The sequence below is a fragment of the Vollenhovia emeryi genome, unplaced genomic scaffold, assembly GCF_000949405.1.
Source record: "Vollenhovia emeryi isolate VEMERY1.0 unplaced genomic scaffold, V.emery_V1.0 DF939128.1, whole genome shotgun sequence".
Classification (NCBI taxonomy): Eukaryota; Metazoa; Arthropoda; class Insecta; order Hymenoptera; family Formicidae; genus Vollenhovia; species Vollenhovia emeryi.
This window is the reverse complement of record NW_011967238.1, coordinates 2,591,590-2,606,924: the sequence shown is the minus strand read 5'-3', so window position 1 is coordinate 2,606,924 and position 15,335 is coordinate 2,591,590. Positions and strand designations below refer to the sequence as shown.

The 15,335-nt window shown below is 36.1% G+C and overlaps 1 protein-coding gene across 2 annotated transcripts; it reads right to left on the bottom strand.

Moving 5' to 3' along the window:
* Positions 1 to 7,794: 7,794 nt before the first annotated feature.
* On the bottom strand, positions 7,795 to 14,467 carry LOC105568658 (pantothenate kinase 4). Of its 2 annotated transcripts, none has more exons than XM_012024493.1 (13): positions 14,169 to 14,467; positions 13,273 to 13,555; positions 12,755 to 12,938; positions 12,335 to 12,427; positions 11,957 to 12,104; positions 11,562 to 11,752; positions 11,119 to 11,393; positions 10,896 to 10,985; positions 10,716 to 10,803; positions 10,435 to 10,639; positions 10,151 to 10,308; positions 9,860 to 10,029; positions 7,795 to 9,716 (listed from the first exon to the last, which is right to left on the bottom strand). In XM_012024493.1, the coding sequence occupies exons 1-13, from the start codon at positions 14,275 to 14,277 to the stop codon at positions 9,368 to 9,370; spliced, it is 2,343 nt and encodes a 780-aa protein (XP_011879883.1). In that variant the 5' UTR covers positions 14,278 to 14,467; the 3' UTR covers positions 7,795 to 9,367. The 2 variants fall into 2 exon arrangements, with proteins under 2 accessions (XP_011879883.1, XP_011879882.1); XM_012024492.1 differs by having other exon boundaries at positions 10,896 to 11,048; positions 14,169 to 14,463.
* Positions 14,468 to 15,335: the final 868 nt, after the last annotated feature.

Below are 15,335 nucleotides of genomic sequence, written 5' to 3'. Positions count from 1 at the left end.
CCCCCCCCCTCCTCCCTCCCTCCTTTTTAGAGACCAGAGTCTTAGAATACTTTGTAACGCAATTAATAAAACAGAATTATGAAATTAGAAAATTCGTAAATGCAACGCGAGGTATTCCGAGAAATCGTTTTTATATAATTACATTTGATTTCATTTAATTTCTGGAATTACACTTTACTAATTAATATTACTAAAACCGTAATGTGATATTATTCGTTTTATCTTAATTTCGTATTATAGTCGTATTAACAAATGATGGAAATAATACTTAATTTTTCTAAATAAAATAAATAAAGGAGAGAAAAAAATTTCAAGTGAGCTTCCCTGAAGGGCAGCTTATATGCGTGCTGAGTGAAATATTATTGTTGATTCCAATTTGTGCAACTGGACACAATCCTATTAACAATGCTATGACAACGAGCTTAGTCTGAAATTGCGGTCAAACTAATGAGGAAGGCTTTCTTGCGAATACCTCGGTCGTGCAAGAATAGAAGCGCGGGAGACAACAAGGTCTCTAAGAAGGTGGACCTTAGTATCCAAGAAGTCGCGCCCGTATGTCCCACGTTTACTGAACAAAGTTTCCCGTGTGTCTTAGAGATCTTTTTGTTCCGTCTCCATTTCCCTCGCGAATATGAAAGTCCGCACGGTGGTCCATCGTGGAAATAAAACCACTGACGCAGTTAGCGATTAACAGGAACGTAAATCTCGTTGATTTAAAGAGCACCGAGGTCGCCAACGATTGCGACGACCAATTGCGCGTGTACGATAATTCACTTAAATCGAAGGAGAATCCTGCTGTAACGAGCTTTAGCCTTGGCCCTGCAGTCTAGTTAGCCGCTTGTTAAATCTCGCTCAAAAATCTATAGTTCACAAATGCAAGTTCGGCTTGTTATTACTTTTCGAGCCACAATAGAAAGACCAACGTGGAAGTAGAAGTAGATAGATTTGTAAAAGCATTTATAGATTTATAGATAGTTAAATCTTTTAATTTAATTCAATAATTTTTTTATATGCCTTGCTGTTACGATTTGCGTTGAGAATTGAGACGTTTGTATCTGAAATGCATTTAAAAAAAAATACCCGCCAAGGTTTATGAAAAATAACTGAAGCAAGATAGCATAATTGACAGTTGAAAGTTAAATATTGGTGAAACTTGTTTTATTTTAAAGAGAATATCGCCCTTTAAAATGAAAATTAATCCTCTCTAAAACGTTAATCCACGGTTTATTCGATTAAACTTCTTCATAGGTTTACTTTTGTGATACGATTCTCGATAGCGCAAAGCTTCGTCGTTAAATACTGTCATAATAAAGTATCAATATAATTGGCATAATTAGAAAATTCGTACAGAAAGTGGACGACAAGGTATTTTGGACAGTTACTTTTGTACATAATTGTTTCGTCATACGATATTAAATTTATAAATATCTATATTGCAAAGTTATTCATTTTATCAGAGTCTAGATTCGGGGGAACTTTTTAGTTATACAAACACATGAGGTAATTGCAAAATGTAATTGACGCTTTTTCATTAATCATATCTTTCCGCGACCCATGCGAAAGTTTTAATTTGAAACACAAACATAACGCTCTAAGATCCTTATAATATTTTTTGCCTCTATTTATTGAAGCGGGACTGGAGAAAAAGCTCGTTGCGCTACTTTATTCATAAGACTCGTTATTATCTGACAGCTTGTTATGGCGGTAATGCATGGGTTTAGTGTTTCTTCAAGAATTTATAGCGACCTTGGTGCAAAGAGGAGAACCTAGGCCGTCATAAATGACACGAGAGGGGTTCAGCATAATGGGTTGACTCATCAATTAAGATCAATTATGGTCCTTGGCCCGTAGAGTACCATATCATAACATTTTTCTGCGAAATCTAGGCGGATACCTCTCTTGAAATCCGAATGAATTCGTCCCGGAGACATAAAAAATGCCATTCCCAGAAAAGCTTTTTTATCTGGGAACTAATTATTCTTCGACATATATATTTTGACTGCCAAGCTGACTTCGGCACCGAGCTTAATAAGTCTAGAATATTACCTTAATACTTCATAGTCTTTGTAATGTTTTAACATAATTTATATTGTTTCTTTAATGTCTCAAATATTTAGTAAAATTATCTTTAATCGGGTAAAAAAAATCGTCGCCCATAAATGAGGGAACCTTACGAATTTTACGCGGCACTCGAATATGGATAACACGGCAGTCAAAATGTTAAAGACATTGATGATGAAAAGCATTTTTATGGTGTTCGTATTAAAATGGATTTCGAAATTATTACTAACGCTTTGTCGAGAGACATACTAGAGAGACATAATACGTCATCCGTTAAATAATCTTTTTAGTAAGGAGCCTACAAACATGTGTATTCACATACATGTATATTAATGGAGTTAAATGTACCTGCTTCAGTTACAATTATCGATCTTGTCCTTAAAAAAAAAACATGAAATAAATCGTAGATAAAAAATTTATCTAAACGTTTAAAGAGTAAACTTGGATGCGGTAAAATTCCTGCTCGTCGCGAGAAAGTATCTAGCCTGGATGGAAGTGCGGTAGGTGCAAAAAACAGTCGTCTCGCAGAGTAGATCCGGAGAAAGATATCCATTACGACGCGTGATTTTCAACAACAGACAACGTCGTGCTTTCAGCACGGGTGCGGTTCCGCGTCCCGGAAACGTGTTCATTAGCATACTTCGATTAAACAATGTCCTTAGCAAGCGCGCTTTTCCCCCTCACGAGTGGGATGGGAAATAAGTGCAGAGGGAAAGCTGCGGAAATGGTCCGCGGCGATACCAACGGGCGAAGCGGAATTATTTATCTCGCGCTGGCCGCGCGGCGTCCAGGACCTTGATAAATAGATCCTCGCGCGAAACGTTGCAGCAGGTTCCCGCCAGTCCGGACTCGAGAAAGGACCATTAGGTAGGGATCCACCGTGGCGGCGGTGGCGCCAAAAAAAACACCCTTCCCCCCTCCCCCCCGAGAACGAGGAAAAAGGAAGAAGAAAAAAAAAATAGAAAGCAGATCGGTGCGGGGTCGGCGGAATAAAAGCGGCCGTTTATAGTCGCCGCTGGTTGCTTCCCGTTCTTTTTCATCGGGCGCATCGCTATGGAAAATTGAAATAATTAATCGGGTGTCCGGCTCCCTTTTTTCTCCCGCTCTTTTTCGCTTTCTTCCTCTTTCTCCTTCTCTTCCGCCCCGCCTCGAGAACGCATCCTGCCGTTATCATCGCGCGCGAGCGCGGCTGTGAATCGCATTAATCAACCGACCGAAAACCGGGGCTTTCTTCCGTCTTTAAACATGCATAAAGCGCACCCCCCCCGCATATTAGCTCCGTTCACCGTGGAATCGAACGTTCCGCAATCGATGCTTTAATCATTTGCCCCGGGGGGTGCAAGCGCAAAACGCAAGAATACCCGATAACGTCATAATAACTCTCCGATAACCATATCTCGTACGATAACACGGCGACGAGTTAATAATACGCTATAACGTTACAATAATATAAAACGATTAAACGTGCTACGCACGTTCTGTATTTCGCATTTTGAAAAGAGCATCGCAGGTTCGCGAGATGCGATCGAGTCCCGCGTGTACGATAAAAAAAAGAACGGTATTAAGTATTAATACAATTGGTGCAGCAGTAAGGAACGTTATCGCGATTAACGAATCATTTTATACGACCATTAAAGTATTTTAGTTTATCGCGGCCGTTAAATGCATTTTGTATTATCGCGACTATCAACCGTTTTAATGGCGCCATACACGAGAGCCGTGCTTTCACGATGTTCGATATACCAACAATCATATTATTTAATTTTGTTAATTAAAACATCATTCGACACTTTGAATTGTGCGGGATACGAATTCGTATTGGGATACATATTTCATTTTATTTACGGGATTTGTCCATCCAGGTTGTTTATAAAATCTCGTAAGCTCTCACTAGACGATCTACAATTCGGATCAGAAATCGGAATTCCATCAAAAATTTTACGCGCCGTGTAATACAAAAAAAATATTTGGAGAAACAATAGTACGCGCGTATGTACAAAATATATATTGCAATAAAATATATATTAAAATACACTGCGTATACAATTATAAATTATGCAATGAAATTATAAATTATATAATAAAATTCTATTCAGAAATCTCTGAGGCAGATTGCTGAAAAATTAGCTATTATTTTATTTCGTGCTTCTATACTTCTTGTAGTATACAGAACTTGTCTATTGTTTAGACAGATAATGCACACGGTCGTAGAATTGGCAACAATTTGTGATTAGTCTCGTGCGATTTACACGGAACACACACGGACAAAAATCGAAATGAAACGAAATGACAAGTGCGTTTTTTTTTTCATAAAATACTTTGACATATAATGAATACGCGCGTACACAGCTCTCTCTCTCTCTCTCTCTCTCTCTCTCTCTCTCTCTCTCTCTCTCTCTCTCTCCCCCCCCCCCCTCCCTCCCTCCTTCACTCTCTCTCTTTCGCAGCTGCGTAATATAAATAAATGAATAAAATCCTCTCGTAATCCGTATCAGATTGTATCGTAACAGGAGAACGCATCCCAGTTTGAAATATTGATCTGGTCGAATTGCGGTGTTCTATCAAAATACATTAAAAGGACAGGCGGTTTCCCCCGTTCCCCCTTTTCCTCTTCTCCCGCCATCGAGAGATATATTGGAAGTAATGTCACTGTGCGACACTTCCGGCCTGGTGAATCGATTCGAAATATCCAGTGACAAAAGTAAAATGATCCCGTCCGAAAGAAGGACGCGCGCTACGTCCGCGCGCAGAATCTTTCCCGCGTGTACAGATACGCTCCTCGTTAAAGCTGTAATGTTTCGCGAAACTGAAAAAACGTTGTGTTTTACGCACATTGAATTTTTATTCCCTTCGCGCTCAGTACCGCCGTGTTAGCGATACGCAAAAGTTTGCCGACAAAAATTGGCTTATTGCGCGCGGCTTTTTAATTGCGGGCCATTTCGTAGAACCTGGTGTAAATCATGTGAAATTTTTTTAAACGCACGTACGAAGATTAAACAATTGTGTGCGATGACGACGGGACTCGTGCATTATTGGTAGACAGAGAAATTTCTCTCTTTATGTACAATTAATTGAAATTTTCATATATTGTGATTTCCGTGGGATTGCCGATTGCTGATTTTACACGCTAATATGAATAATGACGCGTATTGTTTATCACACTCAATTATTTATTATATTTTAGCAATTTATTACTTTATTATAACCTGATTATTTGAACGATTCAACATTTATTAGAACATTTTTACTTTGGAATTAATTAATTTATTCATGTTTAAGCGCAATATTTGATTTAAATTATTAAATGGCCGCGAATGCGACAACAAAATTGTGTCCTACGAGAATCGGAATATTTGGCAATTCTGCGTCCGACACATTAAATATAACAATTTATATCACGTCGCTCACGTAGCACTGTTTCGACACTTTAATTAAACGTCCGTAAAATTTCCGTAATTCTTTGAAGATACGCATTTTGCACGCATTCGAAAGATTTAAAGCATCCAGTTAGAAAAATGAAAAATTTTATTCTAACCAATGGCCCATGCAATTCGCCAGCGGAACCATTCCTTTGCACAAAAATGTTATTGGAAAGCTTTACTCTCAGTGAAAGCTGCCAGCTTTGCAATTGCACCTAGCTGAAATTGATAGTCTTTTTTCGATTTTTGCGAATTGTTTCAATTTTGTAAAATCCCTCGTGCTCTTATAGCCAAATCGACGCAGTCCGTTTCAAATCGCGGGACTTCTAATTTATCCCTTAAATACTGTCAGCCAACATCATTTTGTTTAATTTTACAATATATAAAACGGACGCGCGCTATGAAAGTTTAATCATCTTGTATAAATTGGTAAGCGTCACGACGGATATAATTTCCTTCATGCGTTCGTTTTGTCAAAGTTCTATCGGTATCGTCTAATATAACATAGAAGATGTTCAGCGAAGCTCGTACGAAGAGATAGAACACGTTGGCCGTCTCGTGCGAGTGGCCCGGTATATTGGAGATGAAAAATTCATGAAGCTCGATGCAACGTCGAATCATAGGTATTTATTTCATGTAAGATACAGCCCGTACTTTTTCCTCTCCCGCGGAACACGGTCTCGCATAATAACGACGCTTAATTCTTCCGCGCGTTCACGGGAACACAAATAAATTTCTTATATAAACAATTATTTTACATAAACAGTTTACTGTTTTAAATAAAAAATTTCAATTTCACTAATTTACACGCAAGCGTAAATTAATTAAATTAAATATCTTTATATCCTATAATCTATTTAAGTCTGTTTGAAATTACGTTTATTTAATTCCTTTCTTATACTCGGTGTTAAACTTTGAAAAAGTTATAAGCGGTCCAGAATTATTTTGAAGATATTTTCCGAAGATATCTTTAAACTTTTGCATCTTTCTATTTCTCCGGTATAAAATTATAATTTACGACAGTTAAAAGTAATGAAGGACAAAAAGTTGGGTATACAACACGCTGCTAATTGGGGAAAAAAGAATTCGTTAAATAATAGCATAAAAATTATGACCCGTTGAAGGGAAATTCTATTTTTAGCCGGCTGTAACAATAACTCGATGAGGTGACTGTGTAGAATTAATGGCATAGAGTACATACAGATTGGAGGCGATATCTGAAGGAGTATCGATTATCACACCAGCACAAATTGGGAGATAATTGGCTGTGTCAGCTTGCGCGCACCGGCCTGGTTTCCCGACTGGACAATATCGCACAACGGGAATTTAATAAAGCTCCGACTTGGACACTGCGTAGGACGTGGCTGAAAGAAATGGACGTGGAGCGTGTCTAGCATGCACAGGACCCTCTTTCCTTCGTTTTTGTCCTATCACCTAGTCCGCGGCATTTTCCAGCTCTTCTTTTTCCCGCGACTCTCTCTCTCTCTCTCTCTCTCTCTCTCTCTCTCTCTCTCTCTCTCTCTCTCTCTTTGGTTCTTTCTATATTTTTCCGTGAAAACAGTCTATTTTCAAATACTATTTTTGAAGTGAAAGCTATTTAATGATGTTATACGTGACACCTTTTCTTATTTTATTCGTGAATTATATTTAAGAGAGTCCGATAAGGTCCTTTTCTTTTATTATCTCATTATATTTTACTATTTGGACAAGACATAAAAGAAAGAAATCTTATATATTTTATAACTTCTAATCTCTTGGATAAAATGACTCCTAAAATTGATGCAAAATTTTTTTGTATTAAATTTGCATATTATTGAGTCTTGCTATTAAATTTATCTTTTTTTATCGTATTTCATTAGAACTTCTTGAGAAATATTTTAAATACGTAGACAGAATACCGAGTTACACAAGTTAATTTGTTATTAAAAACATTACTTCGTTATTAAAAACACATTTTCATTTTGATTTGCATATGCAATTCTATTATGCAACTAAAAATGTTTTAATTAAAAACAATGCTACAATACAAATTACCTCCCAATTTGTATCGGTATGACGGCATAATAATAGTCGATACTTACTTCTGTATGTTTTTTTTACAAAAAATAATTTAACTACATTTTGAGAAAATTTACAAAGCGCAGGAAACATAAAAAATTACGTATTTGTTTTATTATAATTCAAAAATAATTACTGCTTTATGAATATTAACTCTCAGCTGCTTGTTGCCAGTTGGTTAATGGAAAAAAATCGTATCTTTACTGAAAATTCAGGGAAAAATTATGATGTCAAAGAGAACTTTAATAGAAATTGAAATGTCATTGCATTTATTTGTTTATTGCCATAACAGGAAGAGACGACTAAAATAATTTCAGTTCTTGAAATTTGCGCATACTCGCGAAAATAATAGATACGACGCGTAATTTTCTTAGGCGTTAACATATGTTGAAAGAAAAATATATATTTAGTTTAATAACGGATACTCTGTGTACATACGCTGTACAGATTCTCGACAATTACTCGATTTACAATGCACGTAAAAAAAATGAAATATTGCATATATGCATATATGTATATCTACACTGTATATTGCTTACAATCTTTTATATATACATTTTATTACATATGTACAGAGATGGCTAGAATTATATTTATCGCGTCAAAAGATTGCTTTTACAGGATGTGTCATATCCCCAATTTGACAGAATTAATAGATTTAACTTAGAACTCATTAATCTCATTAGAACTAATCCCACAAAACTTATGGAACTTCTATCTACTTTTCCACTTTTTGTTTCACTATTTCCATATTTCATTAGTTCATTAAATCTAGGACACATTTATGCATAAAACAATGCTTTCATTTTCGGATTCTCTACGGAAACATAATATCGAATAAATTTTTGCTTTACCCCAGATAATTATTCGAATTATTATAAAATATAATTTTACATTACTATTATAGCATCAAGAAATGTCTTGTAGTTTGCCATTCGCTATATTATATTTCCTTTGTGTATTGTAGTATCACAGAAAATGACTATGCAGTATTTTATACATATGTACTGCAGAGATTTTGTATTTACAAATTAACGTAGAAAAACTATTTTAATAATTATGGTAACTGCAAATTATATTATAAAAAACTGTTTTATTGTCTTTAACCAATTGTTTATATAACGATTTTAGTCATTTACATTAATGTAAAGTTCAGACATGCTTGTTTATGTACATTGATAATCTTAGCCTTTCGGTAAAAAATAAAGTAAATGTTAATCGTGTAACTGTGTGGACGAGATTGATCAAGCGTATATTGCGATAAGTTATTAATTCACAATTAGAAAGTTATCAAATAATAAGATACAGAACATTTTATAATTTCTGAACGCTTTATGAACATTTGCTTTGCAAAATTTTGCTAGTTTTATTTAACATACATAAATATGGTAAAAGAAAGTAATATTCTTCGGTTATGTAATCAATGAGACGGATTGTATAGAATTTCATTTGCGTAATTTAAATCTTAATATTTAGATTATTGTTAAAAGATCTTGAATTTGTAAGACAGATGGTAAAATTAACAGTAATGTTTTGAAAATGTAGGAAAAATAATATACTAGTAATACAGTAAATACAAACTTTCGCGTGTGATTGTTATAACATAAAAAAACTAAAGAAAATTAAATTATTTTAATAATCTCTTGTATTACACGCATAATTATCTGATGAATCACATCACATTTCGTCTGTATGTTTCTAAACACCAGTGCAGATTCGGTTATATTTCTAAAATTTAAGCGTATTTGCGCGTAACTCTTTAAGTTTTCTCTTTTCTCGGAAGGCAATGTGCTATATTGTTGTCTAGAAATAATCATATATTGCTCGTTTTACACTGACATTTCATTTGTATTTCTATCGTTAGGATAGTCGCATGTGTTAAGTTCTGTTGCCTCGCCTGTATGTCGCGCCGGGCAATCATCTTTTACCGCCTCCGGTTTCATTTCGATATCGTAACTGCTGGTCTTTGACGGTGGTTGGTCATATTTGCATATCGCAGCATACATACTGCCACCGAAACGGTACGCCAGCCATTGATTCTTTACGATCGCCAATTTCAGACACTCGCACTTCATCTTAACATGAAAATTCGTGTGTAAAGTTCTACCCATTCCTTCGATGAGTATAAGATCCACGTTGTGCTTCACCATTGCAACGCATAGATCCAAATTCAGACGGCTGTTAAATGTTGAAATAATATTGGTGAATTAACATTATTACAGTATAATATAGTAAATTATCATACAGCTTTTATATAACAAGTAAAATAATGATTTGTGATTGCAGCTGTAAAATATTGTGTACATAATAAAAATGAATACCTAAGATCTAGACAAGGACCCGTTTGCGCGGTTTCCATAACAATAAGAGTATTATCTTCTAGTGCCTGTTTGATAACATTACAGATTTTCGCAATGTCCCGTAATATGATGACCAATTCAGGATACGTTACGTCATTCAGAGCTGGCTTAGAATTAGCGCACAATATTACCTAGCATAGATAAAAACAATTTTAATACTAATAGATAAATTTTATCAATTCACCAAATTTGTCTTTTAAAAGTAGTTTAAAAAGCTCGATTGTAAATATGGATGGTGTTAATATAACTAACTTTAGTCCCTCGTTGCAACAAATCTCGAGCAAATGGTATGATTCCAAGAATTATATCTGCCCCGCTATTATCGACAAAGATGGCTGCACAATTGTGAGGTGGCCCATTTTGTAATCTGTGCACCCATTCATCTAAATTATCTTGTAGCCACGGTCTGCCTATAATAGAATGTTATTAAAAATTTTTTTTAAATACACCAAAAATTAGAAAGAATTTATTGGGAGATAAATCTCACAATACTAGATGTTGTCATACTAATTTTTCACTTAATGAAGATGGCTTACCTGGAATTTTCTCTTGTGCTCGTTCAAAGTCCAAATTATCGTTTTCCAATAGCACTGCAATATCTTTAGCACCCCAATCAAACATATTACCACCGAGAACTCCAAGAATCAAGGCTGTTATCTTATCTGCACCTTCAAACTTGTCTAGAGCAGTTATGCGATCATGTAAATGCTTCAGTGCTTCTTCGTTCTCCTTTCTTTTTTGCTGCAAATAAAGCGGTGTGTCATATAAATTTTTTGACACGTTCATTTAAAACAATTCTAAAGAAACAGGTACCTACAGGTAAATAGGGATCTGGGAAATCGAATTCTTTCATGTAGTACCCGACCATATCCAATAATATTCTAACCGTAAGTGGTCCGTATGCGCTGCAAGGTTTGCATTACAAATTGAAAACTCGATAAATAAAGAAATTGGCTTTTTACGTGCGTATTAATTATCATAGCGGTGAAAAACTTACGATGGTTGCTCGCGAAGATATTGTAATTTGTTAATGTATTGCTCCTTTAATTTGATTCCTCTGTCTTTTGCCGTCGGATTGTGCGGTTGGCTGGAAATGGCCTTCATCGTAAATTTATTTATAGAGTGTTTAAGACATAGCAACCAATAGTCTCTATAAGCATAAACGTTTTAATTTTTTAATTAGCATAATCATAATTTCTTAAGTTAAATGAAAGTCTCACTTTGCTGCTTTATCCTGAGTAAGATCTGTGGTATCGGGATTGTAAGTTGCGGGATCTTTCAACAGTGGACAGAATGTAACAGCGTACTCTACTTGATTAATTTCCAATTGATCGACTTTAATTCCAAGATCGGTTGACACCGAATCTTTAAAATTCGATGACCCGGCGTAACTTTCCAACCAGCTACACTTGTCTATCTGTTCGGTACCGTACAAATACGCCCCAATCGCGCCAAGGTAACCTTCATGGCGAAGAAAGAGAGGTGTTACCTTATCCTAAACAATGGATACATAACAATAATGTAATTTTATACAAATGTACAATATACGCACAGACATCTTGCACTTCGACTAATTACATAAAATTATTTTACTCGAAGATATAATTGTTTCTATTGAGAAAACTTTGTAAAAGTTTGAGAGAAAATAAATGTAAAGACTAACATGAGACCAATATTTGATAGAGTATGAGATGGTGTGCATTGATAGTGGATGGTTACGAAGGAAATAACCACCAAAGTAAACTTTGTTCACGTTGTAAACGGTCGCATACAAACTAGCTATATGTCCAATATCATTGCTAATGGTGAACAGTAAGCTCCTTGCAAGATCAGCATCAGAAAATTTTGATTGCCCTAGAATATTATTAATATAATTAACATCTAAAGTCACGCTAGTACAGATTTTATAGCTGTTAGATTTTTTCACTTTCCAATTGTGCAAAGAAGAATTTTGTTATGTAAAGATTCATTCGTGAAATTATATCAAAATTCACTTGTAACTAAGGCCTTATTGATAATTAGATTTTTTTACGGCTTATGTATATCAATCATGCTTACTCGAAGTCATCGCTTTGCCAAAAGCTGATGCGATGAGTTCGCCAGGTAAACCTTGGGAAGAACAATCACCTCCATAAATATCTTTCACTAACATATCTACATTACGGTGATCTCCTTCTTCTGCAAGTTGCAGCAATTCGTCAAAGTCCTAGTAGGGTGTTTTTAAAGTCATCGTTTTAATACATATCTATATATATAATTTTACATGACTCAATGGTACTACCACAGAGCAGAATCTTCTCAAATAGTAATTCATTTTATCAATTTCATTTCTAGATTTTTATAAAGCTTAAACATAATCCACAGTTCAATTAATGTCTATTTTGTTGTAGCAGTAGTAAAAAGAAATTATGGGTGTAATCTAAGAAATCACTTTACCTTTCTTTTCGTAAGTAATGACCCCAATCCCCAAAATGTACCTCCTCCTGTAGCTGTACCTCCGACTCTTTTAAATACGTCATCTGATTCCACCTAAAAAAAATAATGTAAAAATTTTCTTAAAATAAATAAACCTAGGTAGAATAACTTATTGTCTTGTACTAGTGCGCACTGAGTGCACACTAAGGCTTGTTTATAGTCAATTTGTATATTTAACTTTGCTTTAAATACACGTTCAAAGAGTATTTAGCCAAAAACTGATCCGTATGGATGCTATACAGATCATTTTACTGGCTACGAAATATTTCAAGAGACGTTTAAGACGATTCTTAAATATAAGAATTGACTTTGCACTCGGTGCGCACTAGTGCATGCAACCGAATTCGCTACAAGTAAATGTACTATATATCTACTGCTTACTTTAAGAATACTGACGCCACTACCGACATTAACCAGCAAATATGGAAATATGTTAGGTCCAACTTTTTGAAATTCATATTCTGGAGTCATATGTCGGTGGTATTCAAATGCTTCGAATGGTATATTTTTAAGCAAGAAATTGCATCCCTTTATCAGACAGCCTATTTCGTCTTCCTTGTCGACTCTAGAATTTTATCTTATCAATCAGTAAACACAGTCTCTGAAGAGCTCCGTGTTATCAAAAATTCAGCTACACGAACTTGAATATTTCAGGTTGCATTTGATGTTGAAAATTTGGTTGACGAACGCAAAGTTCAAGATGCACGAATAGAGCTTGGTATCTTGACTTTTTTTCATCAAAGCTACCGACACAAGTTACAGTTTTTTAATTTCTCCGATTTAGATATAAATGCACTGAAGTGTTTTTCCAGCGAAAGATGCACGTACAGATAGTATCTGTATCCGTAACTATATTTTTTAAAAGAAGATACCAAGCTCTGTGCACTGAGTACACTTACAATAATCCTAGTTTTTCTTGCAGCAACGGAGTATATTTTAACGCTCCACCTCCGGTAACTTTAATACTCTTCCCACGAAATCGTTCAACGTCCACTAAATTTTTCTTGACCAAATCTAAGCACTTCTCGATATGTTTAGTCTCAAATTTAACGATATGCAGTCTGTTACTATCGAATACCATGCTCGTTGGTTCTTCACTGTTCGGTGGATCTTCTGCATCCTCATAAAGTAACTGGCGATAACTTACTGTTGAGCAATAGGCAATTTTGGTTAAAGATAGTCCTGAAATGAAACACAATAATGTATATCTAACTTAATTTAGACAATGAAAATAATTTAGATAACACGCAATAATAAGAAATCACTTAAACAATAAAAACAGGCAACATAAAAAATACAAACAATAACAACTTAATTCAGATTTATCAACTAACGTTATGTAATGGACAAATATTATCGTAAATACGACGATATTTGTTACATCTTTTATAACATTGCTACTTAATTTCCCACAATTTATCCCTTTTTCCTAGAGACGTAAAAAGTTAGAAAATGCCATACAAATAACTCTAATATAAATTCGTCCGTGCTGTTTTGCCCTCTACCATTAACGTTTTCATAAGAAAAACGCTTAGCAGAATAACTTCGCGGGAAAGAAGGTTGCTGAAAAGACGTAACTGCGAGACACTTGTTAATTTATGCCTCCTTTTACCCGACAATTACGCAAGTCGGAGCGTAGCTGCATAATTTAGCATGTAATAGCGCGCCGTTCTGTATTAATCACGTTACAGTGTTGTAACGTGCTCCGACTTGAACATAATATTTGATCCCTCGTCGCGTTAACCTCCCGAGAGATCGGGAGCCGCGGAAGGGCTGCTGGCTCGACGAAACTTACCGATATCTAGGGCGAAGGTCTGCGCATTTTTCAAATTGGCGAACACCTCAATGCCCTGTGAAAATTTGTTGCATTGCGGTCGTTCGTCGCCGTCGATCTTCGCTGCCATCCCCACGTTCTCGGTACACTCGGTCCGCTCTCTCGGTCTCTCCCGCGATGTCACAGTCGACACATCGACACCGTACGGCACCCCTGCTGCGGAGTATTTAACTGCGACTGGCAGGTGGCGAGCTGGCGAGCGCGCTACATGACGGCGATTAGATACCAGATAAGCCACCTCCGATTCGGTGTAAACATTCAACTCGAGCGGGAAAGGAAACTCCCCTTGGAAAGGAATTTTTCTTCTTTTTCTCCCTGTCTTTCCTCTCTTTACCAAATTTCTCCCCTTGGAGCTTCGAGATCTATTTGCTCGCGTTCATTCGGACGCGTAGGTTGCCGATTTAAAAACAAGTGTCGCAATAAGTATTTGTACAGATGTGTTCACTCTGGCAACACGGAGTAGCAGGCAAGGAGACAGAGAGGAGGGGTGAAGAGAAAGAAACCACGGAGAATTTCTTTAATTCTTTATTGCACGCATTCGCGATGTAAAGCCCGTTTCGGATTGAGGCTGCGGTTCATTTTGATGGTGCAAATACTTCAGAGCGTTCTTCTCCCTTTCTTTTAATTAAAAGGTAGGAGAAGAAGAATGCGTAACTAAAATTAGATTGAAATTTGGCTAATCTGAGCAAAATCTACCAAGCTCGAGATTAGTAAACTTGGCTTCGATTGGCAAATTGCAATCTAATCTCAATCCGTAGTCCGATACGGGCTTTAGGTCTGTTCATTTTAGCTGAGCTTCTTGTACCGTTCATCTTTCCTCTTCTCCCGACGTGAAGAAAACGGTGCGGCCGGTGCAGGAAATTGAACTAAAAAGAATAGATCTATTCTTACGAGCGGATGTGCACACATATTTCTCGTAGACGAATCAATAGATCTGCTGCTTGTAGCTGAACTTTCTGTACCTGTCGCCCTTTCTTTCTCTCGCTAATAGCGCTCCTGTTTCATTTTAAGCGCAGCAAGTTTGACAGTGTAAGCCTGTTCTTTGTGGTTGAACGTTCTGCACTTTTTGTCTTTCCTCCTTATCTCTCCGATACTTGGCGCGTGGTAGGAAACAACGCGATAGCCAAT